Below are 27,068 nucleotides of genomic sequence, written 5' to 3'. Positions count from 1 at the left end.
ATGAGGGCTCCGGGGCAGGGGACAGAGAGAGGAGAAATGGGCGCTTGAGGAGAAACAGACGCGGCGAGGAAAAAATGGGCACTTTCTTTTTCTTTTTGCTGAAGCATCCCCCGCGAGGCTGAGATGATGGCAGCGGGAACAGCAAAGTTTGCCGCGACCTGACATTATCTCGTTTTTAGCAGCAAAACCCCAAAACCGCGGTACTTTTTGCGGAGAGGAGCAGATTCCCGCCGCCAGCCCCTCAGGCTTCCCCTCTCCGCTTTTCCCCAGCTGGCGCTCCCCCTCCCGGGCTGCTCCAGCGGCGTTCCCAGGCAGGGAGCCGCTGTGGGACGGGGCGGGAGCGGGAGAGAGAGGGAGGGAGAAAGGCGGCCCGCGGGGCAGCTTCCTCCCGCTCTCCTTCCTCGTCCGGCGGCCGCAAGGAGCGGACCATGGCCCGCAGCCGCCGCCGGGAAAGCTCCGCGCCGGGCACGTCCCCGCCGCCAGGTCCCGCCGGGGGCACCGGGCGCTGGGCTCGGGGTTAGAGCCTCGCCCGGGGCGGGCGCGGGGCCATGGGCACGGCGTCGTCCCTGGTGAGCCCGGCGGGCGCGGTCGGGGAGGTAATCGAGGACACGTACGGCGGCGGCGGCGGCGAGGCCTGCGAGATCCCGGTGGAGGTGAAGCCCAAGGCGCGGCTGCTGCGCGGCTCCCTGCGGCGCGTCGGCGGCTCCCGGCCCGGCGGCCTCATCGGGGCCAGCTTCAAGTCGACGGCCTCGGTGCAGGAGCTGGAGTGCGTGGCCGAGTACGAGCGCCTGAGGAAGGAGTACGAGATCTTCCGCGTCAGCAAGAACAACGAGGTGGCCTCCATGGTGAAGAAGGAGGCCAAGCTGGACAGGGAGAACAAGCGGCTGCGCGCCGAGCTGCAGGTAGCGCCCGCTGCCCCGCGGGTGAGGGCACTGCGTGAGCAGCGAGGCTGAGGCTGCCAAGGACTCGTCCCGCTTCCCGGGAAAGCTGTGGCAGGGAGGGTGAGAGGGAAGGCAAGGTGCTGGGGAAATGGTGCGTGCCACAGTGCTCTCCTGCTGAGCCATCGGGATGCCGTCAAAGTGTGCGCCTGGGCATGGGGATGGGGAGCGCACCCTGCGCGCCTGTGGCAACCAGCGACAGCACCTGAGGGAATGGACTGAACTTGTGCCAGGGGAGGCCTAGGCAGGATAGTAGAAAAAGGTTCTTCAGCCAGAGGGTGGTTGGGCACTGGAACAGCTCCCCATGGAAGTGGTCACAGCACTGAGCCTCACAGTTCAAGAAGCATTTTGACAATGCTGTCAGGCACACGGTGTGATTCTTGGGATGTCCTGTGCAGGGCCAGAAGTTGGGCTCGATGATCCTTGTGGTTTCCTTCCGACTAAGAACATTCTATGATGCTGGCTGCCCTACAGTAAGGAGAGATGTAGGGTGCTGAGATAATGCTGTAGTCAGACCTGTAAAGTAATCTAAAACTTCTTCTTGGAGATAAAACTCATAAAAAAAATATTAAATGTTTTCAGGCACTTCAGAAAACATACCAGAAAATACTTAGAGAGAAAGAAAGTGCATTAGAAGCTAAATACCAAGCCATGGAGAGAGCTGCTACTTTTGAACATGATCGAGACAAGGTCAAAAGGCAATTCAAGGTATGGTTTGACTTTTCATTTCCTGGGAAAATGGCCAAAAAAGATGGATGTCACTTGTCCACGTTTGCCAAATGAGCCCTTCTCCAATAGCTGTCATTAGGGCCTCTCCTTCTTAAAGAAACCTTAGAGTATCATAGCTGTAGCCTCCTATTTCCATTAAAATAATCCTACCAAAACCTCTCTGTGAAGAGAGGAAAAAAATAGGAAATAACTTTTTAAATATTAAAAGGAGAATATGGTGTGATACATCATAAACTAAATTCCTGCATTGAATTTGAAAACAGCAGTATATTCATATTTGAGAGTGACAAGAAAACATGAACTGCAAACTGATACATGCTGAAGGAATGTATAAACACAGTTCCATTATTTCTGTATATATTTTATATGTTGCATTGTAAGGTGTTAACACCTCTAGCTTGCATTCAAGAAAACCACACATTGTTGCATCTCTTTTGACTGCTAAAATATGATAGCCACTCAAACCAGGGCAGTAGGTCGTAGTTTTTCACTGTTTTCAAGATTCTTCATGTCCTTAATTGTAGCTGTTTGTAGCTACATGTAATTCTGTTTGGCAGATATATGAAAAGAGGATTGGTTTTGACTTTATTTAAGAAAATGAGACTGGAAGACTACTTCATTTATTTGAATTTAAATCTTGGTTCATGTTTTCTTCCCCACATGATGGTAATACTTTACAAACAGGAGAGCTGGAGATGCTTGATCACTTTCCTTCACAGGAAATTGACATTTCTGCGTCAATGAAAAGTAAATATAAGATGATATGTAATTACAAAAAATAGATGAAAGAATAAAAGGGAACCTTTGAGAAAATTGTTTCTTGTAGTGATTTTAGAAGACAATAATTTAAAAAAGTTAAAAGAGTTATTTTCATTTTTAATGAACATACTAATGCAGGCTTCTTTCAGAATGGTATGCTAAGGTTTATAATGGTAAAATTAAAAAAAAAAGATCATTTTAAACTATAGTTTCCTGCACATTTCTGACTCATGATGGCTTCATGTTCACATTTTCATGCCTTTGCCTGGAAAACAAATGCTAGAAACTTGTTCTTCCAATTGAAAGTAGATAATATGAGTTCAGTACACTGAATATGAAAATATTTCTTTTCTTTTCTACTGATAGATTTTTAGAGAAACTAAAGAAAATGAGATTCAGGACTTACTGAGAGCCAAACGAGAGCTAGAAGCAAAACTCCAGAGACTCCAGGCCCAAGGAATCCAAGTGTTTGATCCTGAAGAGTCTGATTCTGACGATAATTGTACAGATGTTACGGGTGAGAATTTCATCCCAAACACCTTGTGTTGGAACATGAGTGAAGTCTCCAAATATTAAAGCAGAAGACAGATATTTATGTTACTTAAAGTAGTTTGAAGGGTAAAAGGAGCAAACTTTGCAAACTTGGTTTAGATTGTGGGAACCTCACATTTCTGGTGTTTGGAATGAATAGATAAAGACAGAGAACTGTCTAGACACAGTGACTTGAACACTTTTTAAAAATTGTTTCATGAACTGTTCCAAGTTTTCTAGTCTTTTCTGAGTTTTCTTATTCTAGATCTGAGGGATGATGCTCCAAAGCATTCAAAAACCACACCCGACACTAGAAGGAATCTTAGACACTTTGGATGATGACATATGCCAGTGTCAGCTGATGTACATTCCAGAGCAGTAGAGTTAGATACATAACAAAGATGAAGTATATACAAAACCTTGTATATGCTGTATGAGGAATTTAATAACATGGGAAGAGCTCAGATGGGTATGTGAGCATCTGAGCCCAACAAATGTGCACAATCTATGTAATAGCAAATAGCAGCAAATACATTCATCCTTTGGTGTCATGGATTCTCATTGACTTTGGACAAGCACCCATTTAGAACTACAGCACTCAAAAATGTGAGCAAATCTGCTGAAGGACAAAAAATTATGGTCAGTGGCATGTGGCTGTATGTTTCAGCTGGAGTATTTAGGACTGATAATGTGCCTTGTGTAGTGACAGTGAAGAGGGTTTTTTTGTTTGTTTTCCAATTCTTAGCTACTGGGGTGCAATCTGAATACTGGAATGGAGGAGTGTTGGGAAGTGAGCCATCCATGGGTAGTATGATGCAACTTCAGCAGTCTTTCAGGGGGCCTGAATTTGCTCATAGCTCCATAGATGTCGAGGGACCATTTGCAAATATAAACAGAGGTAAGTAATGGTAGTGTGTTTTGCTGGGATTGTAGGTGGCTATGGAATTTTTTTTCTACATTCTTAAGTGACTCTGTTCCTTCTTAGCTCCTTTTCTGTCCATTTTTCGGTGATTTAATTGAAGGATTATTTGGAATTCTTTGTAAAAATAAAATGAAACATAGCTAACATGTTTAATACATGTGGTGACTGTGGCATGTGCAGCAGCGGTTTTAGCAAACAGCAATTACTGGTGCTTTGTTGTGAGATAAAGCCTTATGTTGATGATGGAAGATAATGACTCTTTCTTTCAATGTCTGCTGGTGTTCTTTTTTTCCATTTGTATTTAGATTCTCTACTTCCTGAGTGTGAACATCTCATTTGTATTAGAATAAATTATACCTCTATTTTATTCATTGAATTTACATGGGTTTTGACTCTGCCTAGGGGGCCACTTACAGAAATCTGATTGCACGACCAGGATGTATGTGTTGTTATGTAAATCAGTGCTTGATATTTTCTTGTCAATAATTTCTGCTTTTGAACTTTGTTTCCCAAAGTGGCCTCTTGTAAATTGGCTTCTGGTACTTTGGTTTCCTTCACTGTTGTCCTGGCTCTGGAACTTCTCCTGCATATAGTTGACCTTGCTGGCAGTTTCCCCGTTTTTTATTCAGTCCTTCAGGCTCTGATTCACAAGTCTGTGCCTGCAAAGTGGGAGAGGGAGGGTCTGCCCTGTGATGGCTCCAGATTCATACACTAAGTCTTTTATCAACCTGTGTGGTACTGAAAGGAGAACCTATACCTGTCTTGAAAGAATGACCAGCGGCAAAATGAAAGTCTAAGAAAGTTTTAAAACTCATTGCTTTTATAGAGAGTAAACATACAATACTACAGAAAGCAATGGATTTTTTCCCTAGAAGAGGAAGTTCCCACAGTGTTTTGCTGTCATTTATTCACGTGGTCTAATTGAAATACATGTATATCTGAAGGAAAAAAAGTGGTTATGAGTGAATTTATTACTTCTGCATATTGTTACTTATTTTACAGCTATCACCTTGATTTTACAGAAACATTTCATCAAACCTTTTAAAAGGAAATATTGTGATGCTAATAAAAATATATATATTCTCTGTAATAGAATAAATATAAAGTATTCTATTTAGCACTTTTATTTTGCCACATTATCAAATCGTGTGAAATTATTAAATGGCATGGGTTCTTGAGATTTAAATAATTGAGTAAAAAGAACACTACTATTTTAGATGTATTACTCATGATGTTAAGAGCTGATAACTTATCTCTTATGCTGTGTAATGACATGTGAAGATCTCTAAGACTTCGTTTTGGGCGTTTTTTTATTGCCAGATGATTGGGATGCTGCTGTTGCCAGTTTGTTGCAGGTTACTCCTCTGTTTTCCCACTCTCTGTGGAGTAACACAGTAAGATGTTATATTATCAGTACTGATGAGACTCAGCCAGAAGTGACCATCTTCATTAGAGTGAGTACCTCACAAACTTATGCTCACTTATATGCTGTCTTGTTTCCAATGTGATGCTAGTTCAGAAATTTGTCTAATATTTCTTGAAAGCTTTAGTGTAAGCAGGTGTAGTCTGATTTCAGTGAAATCAGTAAAAATATTGTCAAGGGCTTCAGGGGAAGAAACTGCTTAGAGAAAAGAAACTGAGATTTGTTTGGTAGGCCCTTAGTCCTTAGTGCTATGCATGTTTAGTAATACGGCACTGTTACTCACATTTGCTTTCAGAACTACTCTCCAAAACTTCAAAGAGTCTGTGAAACAATGGGGTACTTCTTCCAAGTTGTTAATTTTTCAACAGAGAATGAAAGGCCTCTTCAGGATGTAAGAAAATGGGAAATTGAAAAAAGTTCATTAGTCATTTTGCTCCTGCATTTAACTTTGCCAAGGTGAGTATTTTCCCGACTGGCGAAACAAATGGAAAGTGGTAATTTATGCAGAGTGCATAGCTTATTAAAATGTATGGGGTGCTTTGCTCAGTACATTTCCTAAGCTAATAACTTCAAAGTGATACTCCTTCAAACTTTAGGTTTGCTAGTGCAGACACTTAAAAGAATATTACAGCTTTGTAGCATTTTCTTTTTCTTGTAGCTACAAATTCTCTTAAAATACAGTTTGAACGGTGTCTTCATAACATACAGAAATGTTTTGCTTTCCAAGAGCAGCTCTCTGTTGTGTGTGTGGCTGTGTCTTAGGAATTCAAGATGGCTGGTGTGGATGTCCTCAGTGTTTTTCATTTGCTTATCTAGCCTTACACCTGTCTGTAGTGTTTTGGGTTTATTCTGTTGCATATTAGTTCAGTTTTGGCTGTCTTATAGACTGATTTCATGGCTCTCCTGTGTGTTAACTTACGCTAGCTTTTGACAGCTTTGATTTACTGAAGTCATGATGTTTCATGACAAATAGTGATGGAATGTGTTCTGTTTGTTCAGTGAGTAATTTCTTAACCTTCTAGAAGAAGAAGCATGATTCACTAAAGAAAAAGCACCAAAGAAGGGATACTTTTTGAATTGTGTTCGAATGTTACTGTTACACATTGTATGCTGTTGCCAAATAACCCAATTTTATGTACGTGAGGCACAAATGTTTAGGAACAAAATATGCAAGGAAAAAAAACCCTCAAAAGTATTAATTTAGACAATTTCTCTTAGAAAAACACTGATGAAAATTGCAGTGCTTGCTTAAAGATGGTAGTATGTGAGCAATCCTGTCTGCTATTGTCAGCATCCCCAAGTGGTATAGTTCCTCTTGTGGAACAGCAATAGATATCCTTGGATGTCATTCACATATATAAATGCAAAGTGCTTTTGACTTTGCAGATGTCAAATTCTCCTTTTTAAATACTATAAATTGAAAGAGTGTCCTGCATATGACAAATACTGAAGGACTTTTCCTAAAAAGATCGAAGAATAGAACAGAGCCTTCAGATAACTGATGGCAGAGCATAGCTTTTTAATTGTATGTCAAACCGGGTTCTTTCCGTGCAAGGCAATTACCTTTCACTCTGCATATTGGTATTGACAGGAAGATCAGCTTTTAATTTGCAAATCAATAATCATAAAAATTAATAAATGGTTTTACTGGTTTTGGTACAAGTAGTATAAATTTTTCTCTTAGCTTTTCCTTGCTTCACAGTTTTTCTCAAATTCTCTGTTGAAGTATTTGATTGCTTTTTGTTATAAATAGATATGACTTTTGAATTAGATTTTGCAGTGAAACCCATCTTCGGAGCTTGTGTTGATTGAACTGTTTGCTACAGCAGTGTAATATAGCACAAGAATGCTGATTTCCAATCTAGTTGTTTGTTGGAGGACTGTGAAGAAGCCTTCTTGAAAAATCCAGAAGAAAAACCCCGGTTAATTTACCACAGAAGAGAGGATGGCAGAACAAGTTCAGTCTCAGTACAACAGTTGATTGAGCAAATTTCTTACATGAGCAAAGCAAAGGTATGGCATTTAAAAATATCTATAAACAACACTGCATGCTAATAATCCCAGATTTTGGGAGAAATTGCATTGCACTCATTACTCTGGATGTTCATTCTGTGAGCAGATCGACGAAGCTGAAATTTATGAATATTAAGAAATCTTCATTAGCAGGAGAGAAAAAAGCCACTTCATTTTCACTGAAAAAAATGGCTTTGCTATTAGGTTAGAATTTCTTACCTGTGTTTAGGCTTTTAAATGGCAAGGTTATTTATCTGAGGTCCCTCTGTAGCCGCTGAAGGGAGGGAAGTGTACCTCCAGAGAGATTCCTGCTGCCTGAAAATTGATCAGTGATCATTTATTTTCCTCTGCAGAGACAGCTGTTGAGAAACAGCTGAAACTAGATGCCAAATTTTTAAAGTTCTTAAAGTTCTTAAAGTTCAAATTTTTAAAGTTCTTATTTTAAAGTTCTTCTTTTAAAGGCAAAGTGAGTCTTACCTAAGGAAGGCAACAGAATGGAATTTAAATGTGTCCAGAATGTTTTTTTTGGAAGTCCTAAATACTGTTCTCAGTTGGATTCAGAGTTGTGTCATGCTTTGCCATTTACTTTTTTAGATGATTGATCATGTTGGAGGTGTGGAGGAAGGAGCCTATGAAATCTATAATTGTGTGGAGAAAATAATTAAACAGGTAAAGTATATGATGCATTTTAGCTTTTTATGTCTGTGCTGATTTATGATCTTAGATGATGTCAGTGCAATTACTGTATGGTACTTAGATGTGATTCAAAGTATCTTTTTGTTTTATCATTAATATCTGGCAAGCAGAGAAATGTGCATGTGGAAAATAAAACCCCAAACAGAGCAGTGCTTTTAAGGACAGAAGCACAGGACCTGGGGAAAGGGTTCTATTTATGAGCCTAAATAAGCTTTTAATTTCTCTTTATCTATATCGTAGATATGTTCTCTCCTTATTCTTGTGGTGAGTTGCTTCCACTATGAGATACCTAAAATCAGTGTCTTGAGACCTGTGCATTCTTAGTTTCATCTAATTGCTTATTTATTTATGTTCTCTGCTACCCTGAAAGGAAATGAGCATATTGCTGTTAGTAGAGCCACACTCATACTGAAACTAACAGCAAATGTGCTTTCACTATCATTGCAGTTTTCTCCATGTAATTTCTTTTTGCTTAGGATATATTGGGGTGTGAAATGACAGAAGTAGAAGGCAAGGATTCGGGTAATAAGGAAGACTCCACTGCTCCTGAAGAAGAAGTTTTTGGTGATGTATTGTGGGATGCACACGATGAACAAGAACAGATGGAAGCTTTTCAGCAGGCCTCTAATTCAACATGTGAGCTGGGATTTGGGAAAGTAAGTACATTATAAAGGTATATGGATGAAGAGAAAGTCATCGCTCACTGCCATCCCTTGTTGGGCAAGATGCACTTCCACAGAAGAAGCTGTGTCTGAGAGCATCCTTGAGGCTATCACTCCTTATGCTGGAAGAAGCCATATGTCTGATATAGATGGCATATTTCTTTTCTGGGAGAGATGCCAGTTGATGCGTTGCTGAATGACATTGATGAAGAAGTAGTTGTTATGCGCTGGAGAAAAGCACTGTAACAGTGTGCCAGAAGCAGAGTGTCCTCTTAGATGTTGGTCATCAATAGAAAACACACTGAATATCTATCTTTTCTTCTTCTTTTTTTTTTATTTCTCTTTTATTTTTCCCCAGGGAAATCCAGTCTCTTTCTTGACACCTGGAGTTAGGTCTTTAGGAGATGGTTAATGAAAAGATTTCATCTCATCATGCGGCTGTATAGGAAACTTTAAAGTGGAAAGCTGCTGAATAGCTCAGTACTTACTTATTACTGGAAAAAAATTTTTAAAACATTTCAAGTTACAAGTATCAGGAACAGTTATATGTTGGGAAGGTGTAATAAATGTAGGAAGATAAACATTAAAGTCATCACAGGATGTGGTGGATGTTTAGTTTATTTGGGCAATGTAACATAAGCCTGCAGTTTATGTTACTGTATTTGAATTCTTAGTACCCCTATTTTACTAGCACAAAATGCTCTTTTACTTCACTACTGATGTATTGGCAATGGTTTGGAGGATTGTACCATCTTTACTACAGACTAGAGCAATAGAATAATAGAACATTAAGGAAAAAATACCAGTGTACATCTTAATGCACTTCTTATTTCAAAGACAAAATATCTCTCCTGAGCAGGTGAAGGGTGTTTCATTTTGATTCTTCTTATCATCTGCTACAACATTTTTGGACATTCATGTGGTAAAACAAAGCCTTCTTTTGTGTGCTTAGTGTCTCAAAATACTCATTCATGGCAGACGCCAACTTGGAAGGGTTTTTCCTGGCAGCCATATCTGGTGCAGTGGAGTGGTTTGGGGAAAATGGGGGGCAAGGCAGCCTGAACAAACATAGAACCCACTTGCTTTACTATAGTAACATTAATTCAGTTTATTAGCACTGAAGGTTACATTTTAAATAGAGTTTTGAAGAACGTGTTAATTAGTTTTACATTTTTAAAAAAAGAGATAATGAATTCCATGGTTTAAATGTTTCCTGTGTTGTATTTACAGTTGTGTTGTATTGTATTTCTGTAATAACTCCTTTTACACTTGTGTTGTATTGTATTTCTGTAATTACTCCTTTTCCTTAATAAATTAGTACAAGCATTTTGAATCTAAACGGGTTACAATACTAGTCACTATATTTCTTCCTTAGAACAGTGGAGTATTTATAATGGTTGTTTCTTTTTTGTAGTATTTTGAGCGTCTGAATGACCTAGTAGCAGCACCTGCACCAATTCCACCATTGCTTGTATCAGGAGGACCAGGCTCTGGGAAATCTCTTCTTCTGTCAAAATGGTAGTTTAAATTTTCTTTTTTTTATATGAATGAAATTTGAGAAAAGAAGTTTCTATTACATTTCAAACATTGTATCAGTCTAATAAGAAGTAAAATGGGGGCATTTACAAAGCACTGGAGTTATGGAAGCATCCTGGAAAGATTTGTGGTATTTGAGTCACTAATTTCATCTGGACTGCCTTTAACATCTACCTGACTCCAGCTGCAACACCTTACATATCTGTCTTTGCACAGCATTACGATGTGGTTTTGATAGCTCAATAATGTTGCCCTTCTCTGATACACAAGAAGAGTCCTTTGAAGTCTTTTAAATTGAAATAAAGAAAAAAATCCTAATAATTTATCGTAGAAATTTGTGTTATGGTCACTTGTATGCTATGCAAAATTTGCTGTCCTAAAAATGAATTGATGGTGTCAATTAGTGGCACGTGGCTATTCAATGCCAGGAAGGGCACTTGCTAATTGCTAGGAGTACTGGGGAGAGCAAAAATGGAATCTGACATTAAAAGTTCAGTTACAGCTCAGAAAATGTCTATCCTGTTTTGTAAGATAAACGTGGAACACGTGTAGCTAAGATACTCTATCTCCTTGGGAAAAACTGATGCCTTTTGTTTGAGATCTATCTGCAAAATTATAGTTTGTTGAGTCTTTTCTTCTCTTGTGTCATTAGGATTCAATTACAACAGAAACATTCACCAAGCACTCTAATTCTGTATCACTTTGTTGGGAGGCCCATGTCTACTAGTTCAGAATCTGCGCTGATAATTAAACGCCTTACTCTAAAGGTAATGCTGTAGTACATGCCCTGCATTGCTCTTTCTTTGGAAACTGCCAGTGTGTGTGTGTGTGTGTATATGTCCAAAAATAACATTTTCTACAGATTTTTCAACATCAGTGGAAAGTAATACAAATGTAATAGAAGAACATTCAAGTTCAGATTGGGCAGGTCTCTGGGCAACCTAATCTAGTTGAAGATGTCCCTGCACATTGCAGGGAGTTGGACTAGGTGGCCTTTAAAGCTCCTTCCTATCCAAACTGTTCCACGAATCTATTAAATATAAAGCATTATATAATGAGGGGAATCTGATTCTATACACTGAATGTAAATCAATTAAACAGCATCTCTGGGATATTCATAATAGATTGGCATTAGCCGTTACGGTTCCAGTGACCTGTATTGATGATTTATAAAACCATATAAAATCCTTCCAAAATTCCCTGCCGTCTGGCCAATGAGAGAGGCAGGTGGTACCTCTTCTGTCTATGTGCTTAGAAACCTGAGGCTGTCTTGGCCACTTGGCACCATCTTGTTCCTCGACTACGCTCTCTCCTATGTTAATTTATTTTCACTTGTGTGCTAAATACGTGGGAATAAGTGAGGATCATTTTTGTGCCAGGGTCTGAGCATTCTTTTTCCATCACAGGGTGGCACTAAGGGCCTTACAGGACTAAAACCTGTAGAAAAATAAAATCAGTTGTGCTATCCTTGCAATTTTCTCATGTATTTCAGATGTCTACCTATTTAACCTGTGTAACTTTTCAGTTTTTTAAGTCTGAAAATTTCTTGTCAATTGTGTAAACTGAGGTTATCTCTCTAGAGTTTATACACTGAGTTCAATAAATATTCTTTGTTCTGCAAGTGCCAGCTTTCTGCATATACTAGAAGGAAAGAACTCTCTGTGAACTTGACTAGAAAAATTGGCCCCAAATCACATGGGGGTTTTTTGGAAGGGGGGTCTTGGGGATGAGGGTGGGGGTTTTTTTTCCTCTTGTGTCTATAGAACTTCTTTCAACTATCTTAGCTGATTTTTAAGGTAAAATTTCTTGTACATATTTATAATTCTGCAGCTTATGCAACACTCTTGGTTAGTATCACCTCTGACTTTCGATCCAGCTAAACTTCTGGAAGAGTTTCCCCGTTGGCTGGAAAAACTTTCTGCACGCCATCAAGGCAGCATTATTATAATTATTGACTCTATTGACCAAATACAGGTATGTTTTCAAAACCTTTGCCATTTGTCACAGGTTCAGCCATACCAAAAATATTAGTGTTTGCTGTGCTCTGAAGAGAACATATAGAAAATATTGTAAAAAGTGCAATTGAGTTATTTTTGTAGATAAATTTTTTGGGGGTTGTTTTGGTATTTTTTTTCTTCTAAATTTTATCTTAGCACCTTAATGTTTGAGAAGTCCAGGCACATTACTTATCCAAAGATTCAAGGCTGTGAGCTGACTTCTTGGGTATGTAAATAGCCTGGTTTTTATGAGGTGAGCATTTCAGCAATAGTATTCTATTTGCTTTATTTAGTGTACAGTTATGCTGACATATATAAATGGGTCATTTAGTACTCTCTTAAGGACCAAATAATGAATGATTTTAAAGGACTCTGGAAAATTTTAGACTCCTTTCATTGAGTTGTATAGTTAATGAAACTTAGAAACTTCTGGCATGGTTTTGAACAATCTATATTAACAAATGAAAATTTGTTTTTAAGCAAGCTGAGAAGCATATGAAGTGGTTGATAGATCCACTGCCAGTGAACGTGAGAGTGATTGTATCAGTGAATGTAGAAACTTGTCCGCAGGCTTGGAGGTAAGTTATATTTCTATGATGTGTCAAAATATCCTGGGTTAGAATTATTGTTTTAAATTACAGTAACTCATTGCAGATCAGACAGATTTGTCAAGATGTGGAGATTTAATAGGATAAGATTTTGCAGCCTCTGTGGAAAATGAAAGCTTCTCTGTTGTAGCTGCAATGACAGAATTTAGCTGTTGGAAAACTAGATTTTTGTTTTACTGTGATGGATCTATGCACATGACTGTATGAAAGACAACTTTAAATGCAGTCAGATGCACATCAAGAACTGCAGTACCATGATGTAGATTTAGGATAAGGCTAAAAGTGGAAATTTTACTTCAGATGACTAGAATTTCATAGTAGCAGGGAACAGCTTCAATTACTGCTTTGATGTAAATCTTTAAAAAGCTCTGGAACTCTGATGTTGTTTCTTTTCTTTCTGTGAGCTATTTAATAAGGTTCAAATATGACTTTGTTCTCTCTTACCAAAGGTTGTGGCCCACTCTTCATCTTGATCCACTGAATTCCAAAGATGTTAAATCTCTCATTAGTGCAGAATGTAACTCTGCAAAAGTTAAATTGACTAAAGAGCAGGTATGTCTGTTGCAGTTTTTCTAAAGTACCTTACTCTAGTATAATTTCTAATGAAAACATGGAAAGATGAAATAAGCCCAGCTGCCAAAAGAAGAATTATATTTAGCTAACTAAATACGATTGCTCAAGATAGCATGAAGTTTGAGTATTTTTACCCTGTGGCTGTTAGCACTGAAACACAGATGGAACAGCATAAATTTTTAACACAAAAACTGTGCAGTTGTACATACTGCTGTAAATGTGTTATTTTATTTTAGAATACCAGAAGATTGAATTATGTTTTAATTATTATTGCATAATACTGTAACAATGATTGGCAGAGTGGGGAAAACTATTTTTACCTTTGCCTTTGGGACTTTAAGATAATCCTTATATTGAGATACAATGTTAGATCCTAACTCTTCATCTTAAACTCAAATGGGAATTTTCACTCATATGCTGCTATAACTAGAAACATGTGCAGTATTTTGTGCACTACTTAACCATGTTATAGTCTTCAGATGTTACAGATAGAAGAATATCTATAATTTTTGTTTTCTTATCAAACAGTAAATGTTTCATTTGTATGGTTAGTTTCATCTCAGTTCACAGAGTTTATTTAAAATGTTGTAGGAGAAGAAGCTTGAGAGACATTGTCGTTCTGCCACCACTTGCAATGCTTTGTATGTCACTCTCTTGGGCAAAACCATTGCTTGGTAAGTTGAGGCATTCTGGAAATTATTATGCTCATCACTAGATTAGAAGACTTTAAGTAGGTTAGCCTTTTGAAGTATTTTCGTTTAACACAGAATAAATCTTGTTAAGAATTATTAACAAGATAATTCTTAACAAGAGAATTATCTCGTTAAGATAAAGAGGAGAAGTTTTGCCCTTCGCTGACTGTGAATGGAATGGGAAAAGAAATCAGAGAGTATACAGTCACCAATTTGATACTAAGTGAATCCAAATAGTTGTATCTATTTGTTTTCAGCTCTTCTATTTCTAGTTTATTTTAATGTTCTTCTTTCTGGGTGTATCAGTTGCTTCAGTGCTTTTTAAAGGTATTTGGAGAATGTTTGGGTTAAGTTGTTAAACAGTTAAATTCAGCTGTTTTCTATTTACTGATGTACCAGATTGCCCCATAGATTTTTAAGCCTAAAAGAAAGTTCAACAACTGTTTAGTTTAACATCCTGCTTATGGTCCTTAGCCTTATAATTCCTGCTGTGGAGAAAATTAATTTTCCCCCTTGTGCAAGAGAATACCTAATAAGTGCATTGGCTTATTATTAACCTAGACTTCATCTCATTGAGAGAGAGCATTCGTCTCGTTGCATTTTTAGTTAAGAGACTCCCAGAAGATGATACACTAATTGATAATTTACTCCAGGTGACTGATTTTAATTATTTCTGTTCACATTTTATGTTCTAGAAGACTTAATTGCTCCTGAAAACATACTTTGTAAATGCATTAAATGAAATAGCAGCATGTGGTTTTATCTTTATCCATCCTAATGTTCTTACTTTGTACTCCTGCTGGAGAAAAAACCACTGTAGCATAGGTTTTTTAATAAAACTGTTGCAGCTATTCAGAAAAATCAGAGAATATGACAGAAATTGGCTTCAGGAACTCACCTCTTCTTTGTTTAAATTTCACTAGGTGCTATGCACCTTTTGAACCCAGTCAGAATCCAGGGAACATTTGAGATAGAACTCTTTGGTAGTTTCAAATCAATCTTACTGAGCCAAATTTAATATGCTAAACCTTAAAATTTCTGTCCTTCTGCTCAGTGTTGGAAATACAGGAAGTATTGATGAAATTCTTCAGCAGTGTTGCCAGTGTCAAGACACAGTGTCACTGTACAGGCTTGTTCTGAGGTCAATTCAGGGATCATTGCAGAGTGATAAAGAGAAAGGTCTTTTGAGAGAGGTAAGCAGAGAATGTATCGCTGCTTCTACAGGTAAAGAATACTCTTTCTGGTAAAGAGTTTTTCATAACTTTAAAGTAAATGGAAATTTATATTAGTTCATATGTATGACTCCAAGATTACTGTGTATTATTAATACAGAAGGGACAATTTTATTAATGTAATTATATCTGTTACATAGATATAGAATGTATGACTGCTTTGTGTTAAATATAAACTGAGCTGTCATCTCACAATATAAAGCAGGGCTTTTCCACTGTGATGTGATATAGAATTAGAACTTCCTTGCTGATCACTACCATGATCTAGTGATTACCTACATTGAGCATAATAAATGCAATCAAAACATGGTGCCTTGCCTTGTGAATATAGGGCATTTCTTATTACATTTCTGACTCCTCTTCCTACCTTTGCATAATTTCCCTCTTGTACGAAACATTTTTTTAATTAGGACACAGTACTCAGTAATTGCTGCATCTTTGGTGCTGGCAACATAAAGACCTTCAGAAGATTTTACTTAGATGAAAGTTCCTCATGATAATGGAGCTATTCTCTCTCAGTGTTTTATAGGAAAGTATAAGGAGCCATTTGTTTGTCCCCGACTGTCCCATTTGGTGCTTTATCTATTAGAATATTAAACCATTAGCACTGAATTCTCTTCTTTGAGAAGAGGGAAAGGGCTTATGTAGGTAGAGTTTTTTTCCTTTGGCTATAAAGTTATCACAGTGCTAAACAGTATCTTGCTTGACATTTCAGTGTAACAAAGCTCTCCAGCAAATATTGCTAACTGTGTGAAATCTGCTTTCTGCTTTGTGTAGATATTGTGTGTCATTGGTGTCAGCCACAATGGGGTGAGTGAGTCAGAGCTGATGGAGCTTTATCCTGAGCTGACTTCTGCAGTGCTGGCCTCGCTCCTTCACAGCCTGCACAAAATGTGTGTGCTGACATATGGCTGTGGTTTGCTGAAGTTTCAGCACCTCCAGGTAAAGTTTGTAACCCTAAACATGTACAAGTGAAGCTCCACACCCCTAACTCCAACCCCTGTTTTTAGATAAGTTCTTTTGTTAGCTAGGTGGGCCTTGAAATGTTTATGTTTGCTCATCCATTCTCCTTAACATCTGGTATGATGTAGAAACATACCAAAAAACTTGAAAACTACCAGAGCTATTGTTGAAAATCTGGCCTTTCAAACCTTCATAAATTTCTTATCTCTTAGTTGCTGACTCCATGTGTCCTAGAAAACACTGGCTCCCCAAAAAACCAGGAACAATTGGAAGAGAATGAAATATTCCCTGAATAGCCAGAGCTGTGGTATAAGATAAGACAATTTGGTTGTAATGCCTTTGTAATTGAAAGATTTTCAGTTCTGCAACATGAGATGTGTTTCATTTTGCATAATACCATGTGTATAATACCAAGTATCATCAACAATTGAACAAATTAAATGAATTCTCTTTATTTCATTTATACTCTCTTTCAGGCTTGGGAGATGGTGAAACTAGAGTATATGGAAGCAGATGAAAATGTTATTTCTGCTTATAGACAAAAACTAGTGGAATATTTCACCATGCAGTTAAGGTGAGTCAGAATTCTTCAAGAAGTGCTAAATGCAGACTTTATGCCTCATAGTTGTTTTTGTTTTCTTTATATACCTTCTTTGAGTTTAGTAAACTAATATAGCAAAATAACTGTGCAAAATTGTCAGTTCGGAAGTTTATTTATTGACATGTTGCTTTTTAACCTTGGAAAAGAATGATGCCTGTGAAGGGGAATAGGCTTATGATAAAGTGATCATGGGAAAATGTAAGACATGAATTTATACCCTATCAGTTAGTTGGTGGTCTGCAACCCCATGTGGATTTTTAATTGCTAGTAAATGCTAGGAAATTTGAGTTTGCTTGGGACTTGAAGCAGAAAACCACTTGTGTTCAAGCAATTAGCACACAGATAAGAGGAGGTTCAATAGGACAACCGAACATCTACAAGTTCATATCCAGCTTGAAAACTGATTTGCATTTACATGCTGAGTTAGTGTGTCCCAGCTGTGGGCTGCTGTTTATTGCTCCTCCAGGCATCCACTGTTGGGTAGCAGGAAGCCAATAGGCCACATTGTACCAGACAAAGGAGACACAAAGGGACAGTGGGCTGCTGCAGGGCTGCAGTCCTACTGGCAGGCACTGATTAGCCCATATGGGGTGGAGGAGCAGCTTCCTGTGGAGTGCCTGGGGGTTCCAATGCCTTCTGACATGAAATTAAAATGAAGATGTAAGAAAATGGAGTACATAAGTCTTACAGTAATCTGTTTGTTCAGACATTCAGGTATGGAAACTGTATGCTTGCCTAGTTTTCACATCAAATTGACAAGTTGTTAGGCCTGTCAGAGTTTTAATTTTCTTTTTTTTTCTTTCAATAGTCAAGACCGAGTGACTTGGAGAAGTGCAGATGAACTTCCCTGGCTTTTCCAACAGCAGGCTGATAAGCAAAAGCTACATAAGTGTCTTCTGAATCTCTTTGTGTCCCAAAACCTTTACAAAAGGTACAAAGGTAGCAACTGCTTTAGCCATTATAAACATTTCAAAGTAATTTTTTGTCAATATAAATCAGAAAGTGACAGATACAGATTAAAACTACTTAAATAATAGCAGTTGAAGTGTTAAATGCTGTTTCTATATAAATAATCTATTTTTTCTATTCTGTTACACCTGGGGGTTGGTAAAGGAATAAATACTGCTGTTGAATAGATGTCTCCATGAATTGTCTCTGTAGATGCTGTAGCATAACAACATTTGTACATATAGGCCTTTTTTCCTAAGCTAGCATCAGTGTGAATAGAGGGGAATCAGAGATAAGATTCTTATTTCCTTGTTAAAACAGGGGACATTTTGCAGAATTGCTGAGTTACTGGCAGCTGGTTGGGAAAGATAAGAGCTCTATGGCAGCTGAGTATTTTGACTCTCTGAAAGAATATGAAAAAAGCAGTGAGGGAGAGGAAAGTATGATCTGCCTGGCTGATCTTTATGAGACCCTGGGACGGTTTCTTAAGGACCTAGGTCTTCTCAGTCAGGTAAGTACATTTAGAGATTGTTGTAACAGCAAAAAGGCAAATTAAGCAGAGCTCAGTGTGTGCTTTCTATTGCAGTAGTTATTGTAGCATACAGGATGCTGCCTGCTGCCCTCACACTCTGGGCTTGGTTGTTACAGGCTGTAGCTCCTCTGCAGCGCTCTCTGGAGATTCGAGAGACTGCGCTGGATCCAGACCATCCAAGGGTGGCACAGTCACTCCACCAGCTGGCAGGAGTGTATGTTCAGTGGAAGAAGTTTGGAAATGCTGAACAGTTGTATAAACAGGCACTGGAAATCTCTGAAAACGCTTATGGAGCTGAACACCCTCGGGTCGCCCGTGAGCTTGACGCGCTTGCGACCTTGTACCAAAAGCAGAACAAGTAGGTTTAATTACACTGCTCTTTTTCTTCTTTGTGGAGGTAGTACAAAAAACAAAAAAAAAAACCCACTAAAGGTTTTCTTCTGGAAGCCAGAATTTTTCTTTGGTTCTTTTTTTTGAGTTTCATATGTTGAAATGCAACCATGGGCATCCCCTCTCTGTTCCTGTAGCAGGTCACCCAGGAGGGGCCAACTTCTGTGCTTAGTTTAGCAAAAAACTCCTAGAGATAAAGGAGGAACATTGTCTGGCCCTAAGCATTTTGGATATTTTTATATTTAAAAAAAAGTGGGATTATTTTCAAGATTCTTAAATTTTCAAGTAACTTAGAATCTTTCCAGCATACTTATTGATGGTACATTTGACATTCTTCTAACACTACAAATAACTACTTTCAGATATGAACAAGCTGAACAACTGAGGAAAAAGTCCTTCAAAATACGCCAAAAAGCAGCAAGGCAGAAAGGCAGTCTGGTAAGGAAATGCTTGATATTTAAAAAGAGGTGCAGGGCACATTGAGTCTCTGCTAAATAGGTGATAAATTGTGTCTGCAGAGTTGATAATGCTCCAGAGCTTTTGATAATTGTGGGCATAGGTAGTGAAGTAGTTTAGCAGCAGCTTTGGTGACTGGCCTTTCAACTCTGCTGGGAGTGGAGAAGTATCAGTAAAACTGGAATGGAATTGAGAGAAGTTGAAAAGAAAGAAGTGGATATATACATTTCAGAGGTGCAGAATTACTGCTGATACAATTGTGTGTCAAAGTGACAATGGAAAAAGGTGTTCTCCAGAACAGCTGAGGCATTTATCCTGCTAGTGAACACAGTGCTTACTGCAATGGAAAACCCCAGTTAAAGTACTAGATAACATACAGAGTTTTTCCCTGTTTTTTTCTTCTGTGTTGTTTTTCAGGTACAGGGTTCCTCTTGTCATTTTTGAGCTAAGGGTTTGTCATGTAATGCCTGTACTGTAAGAGTTCAGCTAATAACCCCAGAGCTCCAGTTGTAGCTCTAATGAAAGTAGTAAAAAAGCATAAATGTTGCTATTTCCACAGTGATTAAATACGACTGAATTAGGTTCATGAAGATTTGGTCTATTTCTGCAATGAGTTCTGCTGCAAAAATACTTTCATCAAGACTGCAAAGATCAAAAATAGGCAGAGTGTGTAAAAATGGCTGCATGTTTTACTCTGATTTATTTTGCATGTAAGCATTAATTTGGCTGTCCATTTAAAAAAGATTGATGTGAAGCCTTGAGTAATACTTTATATGCATTTGTATATGGTGTTTACAATTGGATATTAAATTGATTTTAGGTTTTGAGCTTATAAATCTAAGAATTTATCTGAATTGGTCATTTGAACTGTGAAGTTAAAGCAAATTAGCATGTATGATACAGGGAGAGCAGTGTTACAGCATAGTGACTTGAATTGCCTAGAAATTTTCACCAAAATTTCACTTTTTTGGTGATATTCACTGTTAGATTGTAAGTGTGTGCTATGTAGCTCAAAAATAGAATTTAAGGGGGATTATTGTGCTCCTTTGGAACCAAACTAAGTATTTTGGTATTCTGTCCTTTAGTGTCAAACTGTAAAAGTACTGCTGACTGTCTTATATTACCTTTTCTTTGCTGCAGTGCGGCTTTGCTCTCCTGCGCCAAAGGGCCCTGCAACTGGAAGAGCTCACCTTAGGCAAGGATACACCAGATAATGCTCGAACTCTTAATGAGCTTGGAGTCCTCTACTACCTGCAGAATAATCTTGAGTAAGTTGAGTTAATTGTGACTCATCCACTGAGCATTCTCAGGTATCTGAATGGAGGCAGAGCATTGAGAACTAGCATTAAATGCAGACACATGATCAAATACTTTTTGTAGTACCATCCCTGATCCATTCTAGTGGTTTTTCTTCAGTGTGAAATTGACTCCTGTTTTCTAGTTGGTGCTGTTTGCATGTGAGTATTTACCAAGTCAGTGCACTTCCTGCATTCAGAATTAATGTTCCACAGTTAACTAGCCTTTTTTGCAAATACCAGTTGTCTCTCAAATCTGTGCCTCCTCCACTCAGATTCACTTTGTGACTCTCCTTTGCAGTGTTCATCTTTGAATAGCAGGACTGTTGTTCTTCTATGACAGTATTACAAGAAGTCATGACCTCAATGTCACCATGCTAGTAATCCTTAAGCTTTTACCCTGAAGTCTTGTTAAAAGCCAAAAAGAGACAGAACAGCACAAAGGTGTTCTAAAAGCAGACAGAGATAAGCAGGGGTGTTGAAGAAGGGGAATAAAAGGTGCAGGACAGTTCTGATTGTATGTTTAGCCATTCTTGACTTCAGCTTCTTCAGTTGACAGAGGAATCTAAACTGTGTGTTGTCAGGAAATTGTAAAGTCACCTAAATCCCACTCTACTGAACTGAATCTTTTCAGAGAAGAACAAAAGTGCCCAGCAAAAAAGCACCGAGTGAGCTCTGGAAGTATTTTTTCTTCCAGTTCTTCCTGAGCCTGATGTTTATGGCACCAGTAGCTTTTGGATAATTACAGAAGCCTTTGCATAGAGTGAACACCTTTTGATACTTGTCTAAGATCTCAAAAACTGAACCTACAGTTGTGTGTATAAATGATCTTTTTTTCTCTGACATGAAATGGATTTTTCTAATTTACTAAGCTGACCTCTTGAGAATGGCATCACACAGAATTTGTGTGTATGTCAGGGTAAGGAGCTGCCTAGTTATAATGGATGCTGTCAGTGTCATGGAGGGATCACCCATTGTTTTGATAGAGGAGCTGCTGCAAAGCTGTAATGAAATAGTAATACCCTACTGTAGTGAGATAGAACATGCCCTTTGCTCCAGTGGTGGCATTACACGGTCTTTTCTACTTTGTCAGTTCTAAACAGATTCTACTATGAGTTTGTCAGTTCTAAACCAATTCTACTATGAGTTTCCAAGGCTGAGTTTGTTGTTTTAAACAGGCACTTCAGCCTGTGCAGATGTTACCAGCTGTAAAATATTGATGAGCAAATATATTCTGTAGGACAGCAGAACTTTTCCTGAAGCGATCTTTGGAAATGCGAGAGCGAGTGCTGGGATCCGACCACCCAGACTGCGCGCAGTCTCTGAACAACCTGGCAGCTCTGTACAATGAGAAGCAGCACTATGACAAGGCTGAGGAGCTCTATGAGAAAGCTTTGGACATCAGGAGGAGAGCCTTGGCTCCAGATCATCCCTCCTTGGCTTATACTGTGAAACACCTGGCAGTGCTGTACAAAAAGATGGTGAGCACAAGCCTGTTACCTCTTCTGATCACCTAAATTAACCATATGCCTTGTGTCTTAATGGAAAAATCATGTTTTAGGGTGCAGGAATAGTTCTTTTTACACAATGACCTTGAACTTTAAAGTCCGTTTGAGGGTAACCTGAAGGCTTATCAGGGAGATAGTACTTCACAAATAAACTGGCTGAGCCACCTTCAGTGTATGTTGGCTCAGAGAAAAGTGAGAATTACTCCTGTGCAAAATGCACTATGAGGAATAACATTAACAGTAGTATAAACTTCTGCATTTCATAGTTTCAAAATGTTTTATGAATACTTGTGTTTGTAGATGGTTGTTCTAACCATTTGGCATTATTAGTGTAGTAATGATAAACTGTTTCCAACTCTTGCCATCCAGCTAAACCAAAACCAAGTTCAGTAGATGACAAGAATTTTATATATTTTATATTTTCACATTTTACGCTCTTCAGAGATAATCCCTTGGATCAAATTTGCATGTGTTTTTGCTAAGTAATTGTTACCTGCTGTTGTGTACATTAAATGGTTTTGGGTCACGTTATTTTCTCATCACTTCAGCTTCTAATTTTCATGCTGCTAGAAGCTGCAAAACCACTCAATATTTGTATCAAAAACCTCTACTAGTTTGAAGTAGCACAAATTAAAAATCAGTGGAGAAAATTATTGCAATAAAAATACAACAAAAAATTCTTTTCAACTGCCTTCTCAATGAGACACTTGTGGGGAAAAATGAATTAAGAAAGGAAGAAATAGACCTAGCTAACAAACACATTAACTGGGAGTTCAATATGCCCAGTATTTTGGAAAATTAGGTTATAATAAATATTCATGATAAACAGTGTGTGCAGTCTATAGCTATTAATTAACCAAAGTTAACCCCTTATTCTAAAACCAGCCAGATTTTTTCCAAGGCTTTTGTTTAAAATAGGTTTTACTGTTACCATCTTGATACAAAAGAACTGAATAATTTTTTTCCCTGTTAATTCCAGGGAAAGCTTGACAAGGCTGTTCCTCTGTATGAGCTAGCAGTTGAAATTCGGCAGAAGTCATTTGGCCCAAAGCACCCAAGTGTAGCAACTGCTCTGGTAAACCTGGCTGTCCTTTACTGTCAGATGGTAAGTTTTTCATGCCTAATGGTTATTTCTCGTGTCTCAGGCTTTTTTATGATTTGTACCTAAATGAAACAAAAAAAACGTGATCATATTTAAAAGGGAAATTCCTTATAGGACTTACAAATTCTTGGGCTCCCTTTTAAAGGTTGAAAACATATGTGGCAAGGAAAATGAATGCAGGGAAAAGATAATTGCTGTGACTGGTATGCTCAACACTGTATGTACAATGCTTCGATAGTGTGTTAAAAAGAAAAGCCAATATAATACAAATCTGTAACAAAGAAACTTTTTGCTACCCAAAGAAAAAGCAGATTGAAGCTTTGCCTCTCTATGAACGTGCACTAAAGATTTATGAAGACAGCTTTGGCCACATGCATCCTCGTGTGGGGGAAACGCTGAAAAACTTGGCTGTGCTAAGGTAAGATCAAATGCCTCAGCCCTAAAAAAGCAAATTACTGCATGAAACAAAACATCTGGGCTTGTGTATTTTCTGGGAAAATAGAGTTTTAAGTACACTGTGTTTATAGTATGGTGTATATTTCAATTTAAATGAGTTGACAGACTTGTTTTATTTGCTTGTTTCAACTTTGTTTTACTCTTTTCCAAAGCTATGAAAGGGGAGATTTTGAGAAGGCAGCTGAACTTTACAAGAGAGCTATGGAAATAAAGGAAGCAGAGACTTTGTTGATAGGTGGAAAAGCAACTTCTCGACACTCATCAAGTGGAGACACATTCAGCTTAAAAAGTGCATTATCACCAAATGCTTTCCTGGAACATGGACAAAGGTGATATAAACCTGCATCGGGAAGAGGCAGTCTCCATTGGTATGTTAAAGCAGACAGAAAATTACCAAGACAAATCCATTTTTCCAAGGGTTACGTACTGTTTTGGGACTGACACCTGTCTTCATGAATGACAAGGAAACAAATGTTTCTCCTTGAAGTCCTTCTGCCTCAACTTTGCAGACTTTTATGGTACAAAGTAAGCTTCTTTCACTGTATATGGGTACACACTTTAGTTACTAGGTCAGATTGTAGCTAATACCAAAACCACGGACTTGATGCCTCTTAGCCTAAGTGCCAGGATTATAAAAAGTTAAGCTGAACCACTTGTATATGCTCTAAGGGACAGTTCTTATTTCCATGTTGTAATAGCATGGCTTAGAGGATTTGTGTATTTTTGTATCATCAATCCTTCCTGCCTTTTTACAAGCCTTTAAAGTTGTTTCTGAAGAAATGGTAATTTTGAAAAATCTTTGAAAATACTGTTTAACCTGAAGTTTTCCTGCAGGGTTACTTCAGCCTCAAGCAAACTTTCATTCAAGGGACTTGTGCAAAATTAATTGGTTTCCTTGGGAAGCTAGGGTATCTAAAAATATCATCATCTACAGTTAAAGCTGTTCTAAGATTCTACTCTGTTCAATAAAAATAATTCCAGTGAGGAATGAGAATGAAGATGATTATGGCTAGATTTCCTGTTGCTAAACCTGTAGCAAAACTTTCACTATTTAATCTTACTAAATCCCTAAAAATACAAGAATGTTTGTATTAGCTGGGAAAACCTAGTGATGCAAAATAGTTTGCCATCAGCTAAAGAAATGTTAATCAAATCTACCTGCCTGTTGTATTTTTTAATACCTGAGTAATCTGGAAGAGTCAGTCTGAGTTCTGTTCTCATTCAGTCCATAAATGCATGCAGCAATTTAAATACATACTTAAAAATATTTTTTATTAAAAAATGAATGTAAGTGGAAAATTAATTGAAACCCTACTATATTTCAGAGGCAACTAATACAAAGATTAATTTGATCCAGTTTGAAAAATGAAAATGGCCTTTACCTCAAAGGAGTACTTTCTTCCCACAGTGTTTTTTTCTCTTTTAGAATAGAATTAAATATTTCTCATTTCAGCCCTTGTTCTGATTAGGAGGAATTTAATATTTTGGTAAGGCAGTAACTTGGCAAACTAAAAGGTTTATAAAACTGATAGCACAAATATACAACCCAAATTTGATTTTTAAGATTAAGGTTTAGTTGAAAAAAAACCCCAAAAATAGCTCTTGAAGGTGTTATGATACAGCACTAAGAGCTGACACTTTGTAATAGCTCTCTGGATATTTTCCTCTTACTCAGAAAATGGGTTTGTAAACAAAGCAAGTGGTTTTACTACTCTATTACAGCCACATTGAAAGGTTTTGAAAATTGGAAAATTCTTGGCAGGATTGTCACCAGCTAAAAAGGGCAAAAGTAAAAACAAACAAATACACACACAAAAAACTCCAAACCAAAATAACCCCAAACTACCCCCCCAAAACATCAGCCTACTCAGCTTATGTTTGTTTATGTTGCCTGATGTTCTTCAAGCTGGTAATTTTCTCCTTTAATGATCAGATGTCTAGTCTAGCTTGTCACCTTTGTTCTGATTTTAACATGTACAGTGATACATTTTCCTCTCCTAAATAATTTTCCTTATTGTTGCTAGCTTAAAAAGAAGCTACTTTTTAGATCCTCAGTGTTACTGAATCGTTACTATTCTTCCATTGAGCAACCTCTCTCCAACTTACAGGTTGCAGGTTGATTTTGGAATAAGAAAAAAATAAAAAATTGGTCCCTAAAAAATAGCAGATCCCAGCCATCCATTGTCCTTTAGCAAAGAGGGTGAGGAATCCAAGTGCCTACCCTGTGAACCCAAAGAAAGTTTATGAGACAACTTCCATGTAGTTGTACCCCATGGACAGCAAGAAAGAGTAATTTGTACATATGGTTTATGCCAGACAACACTACTGGGTAGGAGAACTGTACCTCAAAGCAGAGGGTCACCAGTTTAAATGGAGATTTAATTACACTGTCTGAATATCAACATCTTAAAAAAAGTCATTAGACACTGTAAAAACCAAATACTTCTTTTTTAATATTTTCAAATTAACAAATCTGGACTGGACTTACCCGTGGCAATGTGCTCATGACCAAGGAAGCAATAAATTTTCTGTTATGTTTTACAGTTGGAGTACATTATGCATGTAAATGTCTTTTTAATTAAAAAAAAAAGCCTTAAGGGTGCTTTTTTTTGATGCTGTTTATTTTTAAATAATTTTAACCATTGACACATACAATCATCTTAATTTATTTTCTGATAATTTTAAATTTTTCTTGTATATACAAGTTGAAAGTCTGAAAGTAACACAAGAACCGTTTTGTGTACTCTCTAAGTGGGCATACAAAAGCGTATTAATTCCCTCATAGAAACATACTTGAAGTTGCCTCTTGTACAGCTGTCAATCCTGTAATGGCAGCCATGTCAGCCAAATAGTTAAGAGTAAGGATGAACTGAGCTGTTGTAAAAATTAATCAGCCATTTGCCTCACGGTCTCCAGAGCCAGCTGTGAACCTCACTTTTATTGTTCCCAACAAAAAGGTGAAAGTCACAGAGAAATGTAAATAACACATAAACTGACACTGGGTCAAGCTAACATAGAGGTCAAGCTAACGTAGACTTAGTGACATAATTTCAAGTATCTACCTTTTTAATGGTCTCATTATTCTATTTCCTATCCTTCTTTACAGTTCATTTCTAAAACCTGGTTTCTCTAAAACAACTCAATCCAAAAAAGCCACTTCGATTTTACAGTATAATGCCCCATACTCAAAACCCACCCAAAATCTCCCTCACTGCCTTCTGAGATGATTTTTATGTGTTTAATATAATCTGAGGTCAGCTGTGGAGGAAACTGATTTTGAAGTTTGTAACTGTTGCTTAGAAATGAAACTTTATAAAACTAATTCTTAGTATAACTAAGAGGTATTCATTCAGCTGCCCAAAGAAACAGAAGCACCACCATGATATTGCTCTCTCTTTACACATCAGTGGGATACCACTACTACCATTACTTGCTGGCTCTCTGTTGGCTGCATCATGCTGTGGAGACGTTTTTTGAAGAGCCCAACTTGGAAATATTTGTATTAT

The 27,068-nt window shown here is 37.9% G+C and overlaps 1 protein-coding gene across 4 annotated transcripts; it reads left to right on the top strand.

Annotated features, from left to right (window-relative positions):
• NPHP3 (nephrocystin 3) lies at positions 1–24,556 on the top strand. 4 transcript variants are annotated; one of them, XM_085051267.1, is made up of 27 exons: positions 4–902; positions 1,521–1,646; positions 2,793–2,943; positions 3,703–3,855; positions 5,200–5,333; positions 5,598–5,758; positions 7,168–7,315; positions 7,910–7,984; positions 8,488–8,667; positions 10,088–10,191; positions 10,862–10,976; positions 12,040–12,183; positions 12,687–12,784; positions 13,264–13,366; positions 13,979–14,061; positions 15,134–15,272; positions 16,089–16,253; positions 16,751–16,848; positions 17,684–17,806; positions 18,145–18,334; positions 18,472–18,713; positions 19,108–19,183; positions 20,342–20,469; positions 21,737–21,977; positions 22,984–23,109; positions 23,409–23,524; positions 23,715–24,556. In XM_085051267.1, exons 1-27 carry the CDS (start codon positions 549–551, stop codon positions 23,893–23,895), a joined length of 3,954 nt encoding a protein of 1,317 aa, XP_084907393.1. In that variant the 5' UTR covers positions 4–548; the 3' UTR covers positions 23,896–24,556. The 4 variants fall into 4 exon arrangements, with proteins under 4 accessions (XP_084907395.1, XP_084907394.1, XP_084907393.1 ...); XM_085051266.1 differs by having other exon boundaries at positions 4–923; XM_085051269.1 differs by lacking the exon at positions 23,409–23,524 and having other exon boundaries at positions 1–923; positions 23,715–23,801.
• The last annotated feature ends 2,512 nt before the right edge of the window (positions 24,557–27,068 follow it).

The sequence above is a fragment of the Lichenostomus cassidix genome, chromosome 2 (genome assembly GCF_008360975.1).
Source record: "Lichenostomus cassidix isolate B80296 chromosome 2, HeHo_3.0, whole genome shotgun sequence".
NCBI classification, from domain to species: Eukaryota; Metazoa; Chordata; class Aves; order Passeriformes; family Meliphagidae; genus Lichenostomus; species Lichenostomus cassidix.
Note: the sequence above shows the minus strand (reverse complement) of the source record. Positions and strands in the feature narration are given on the sequence as shown.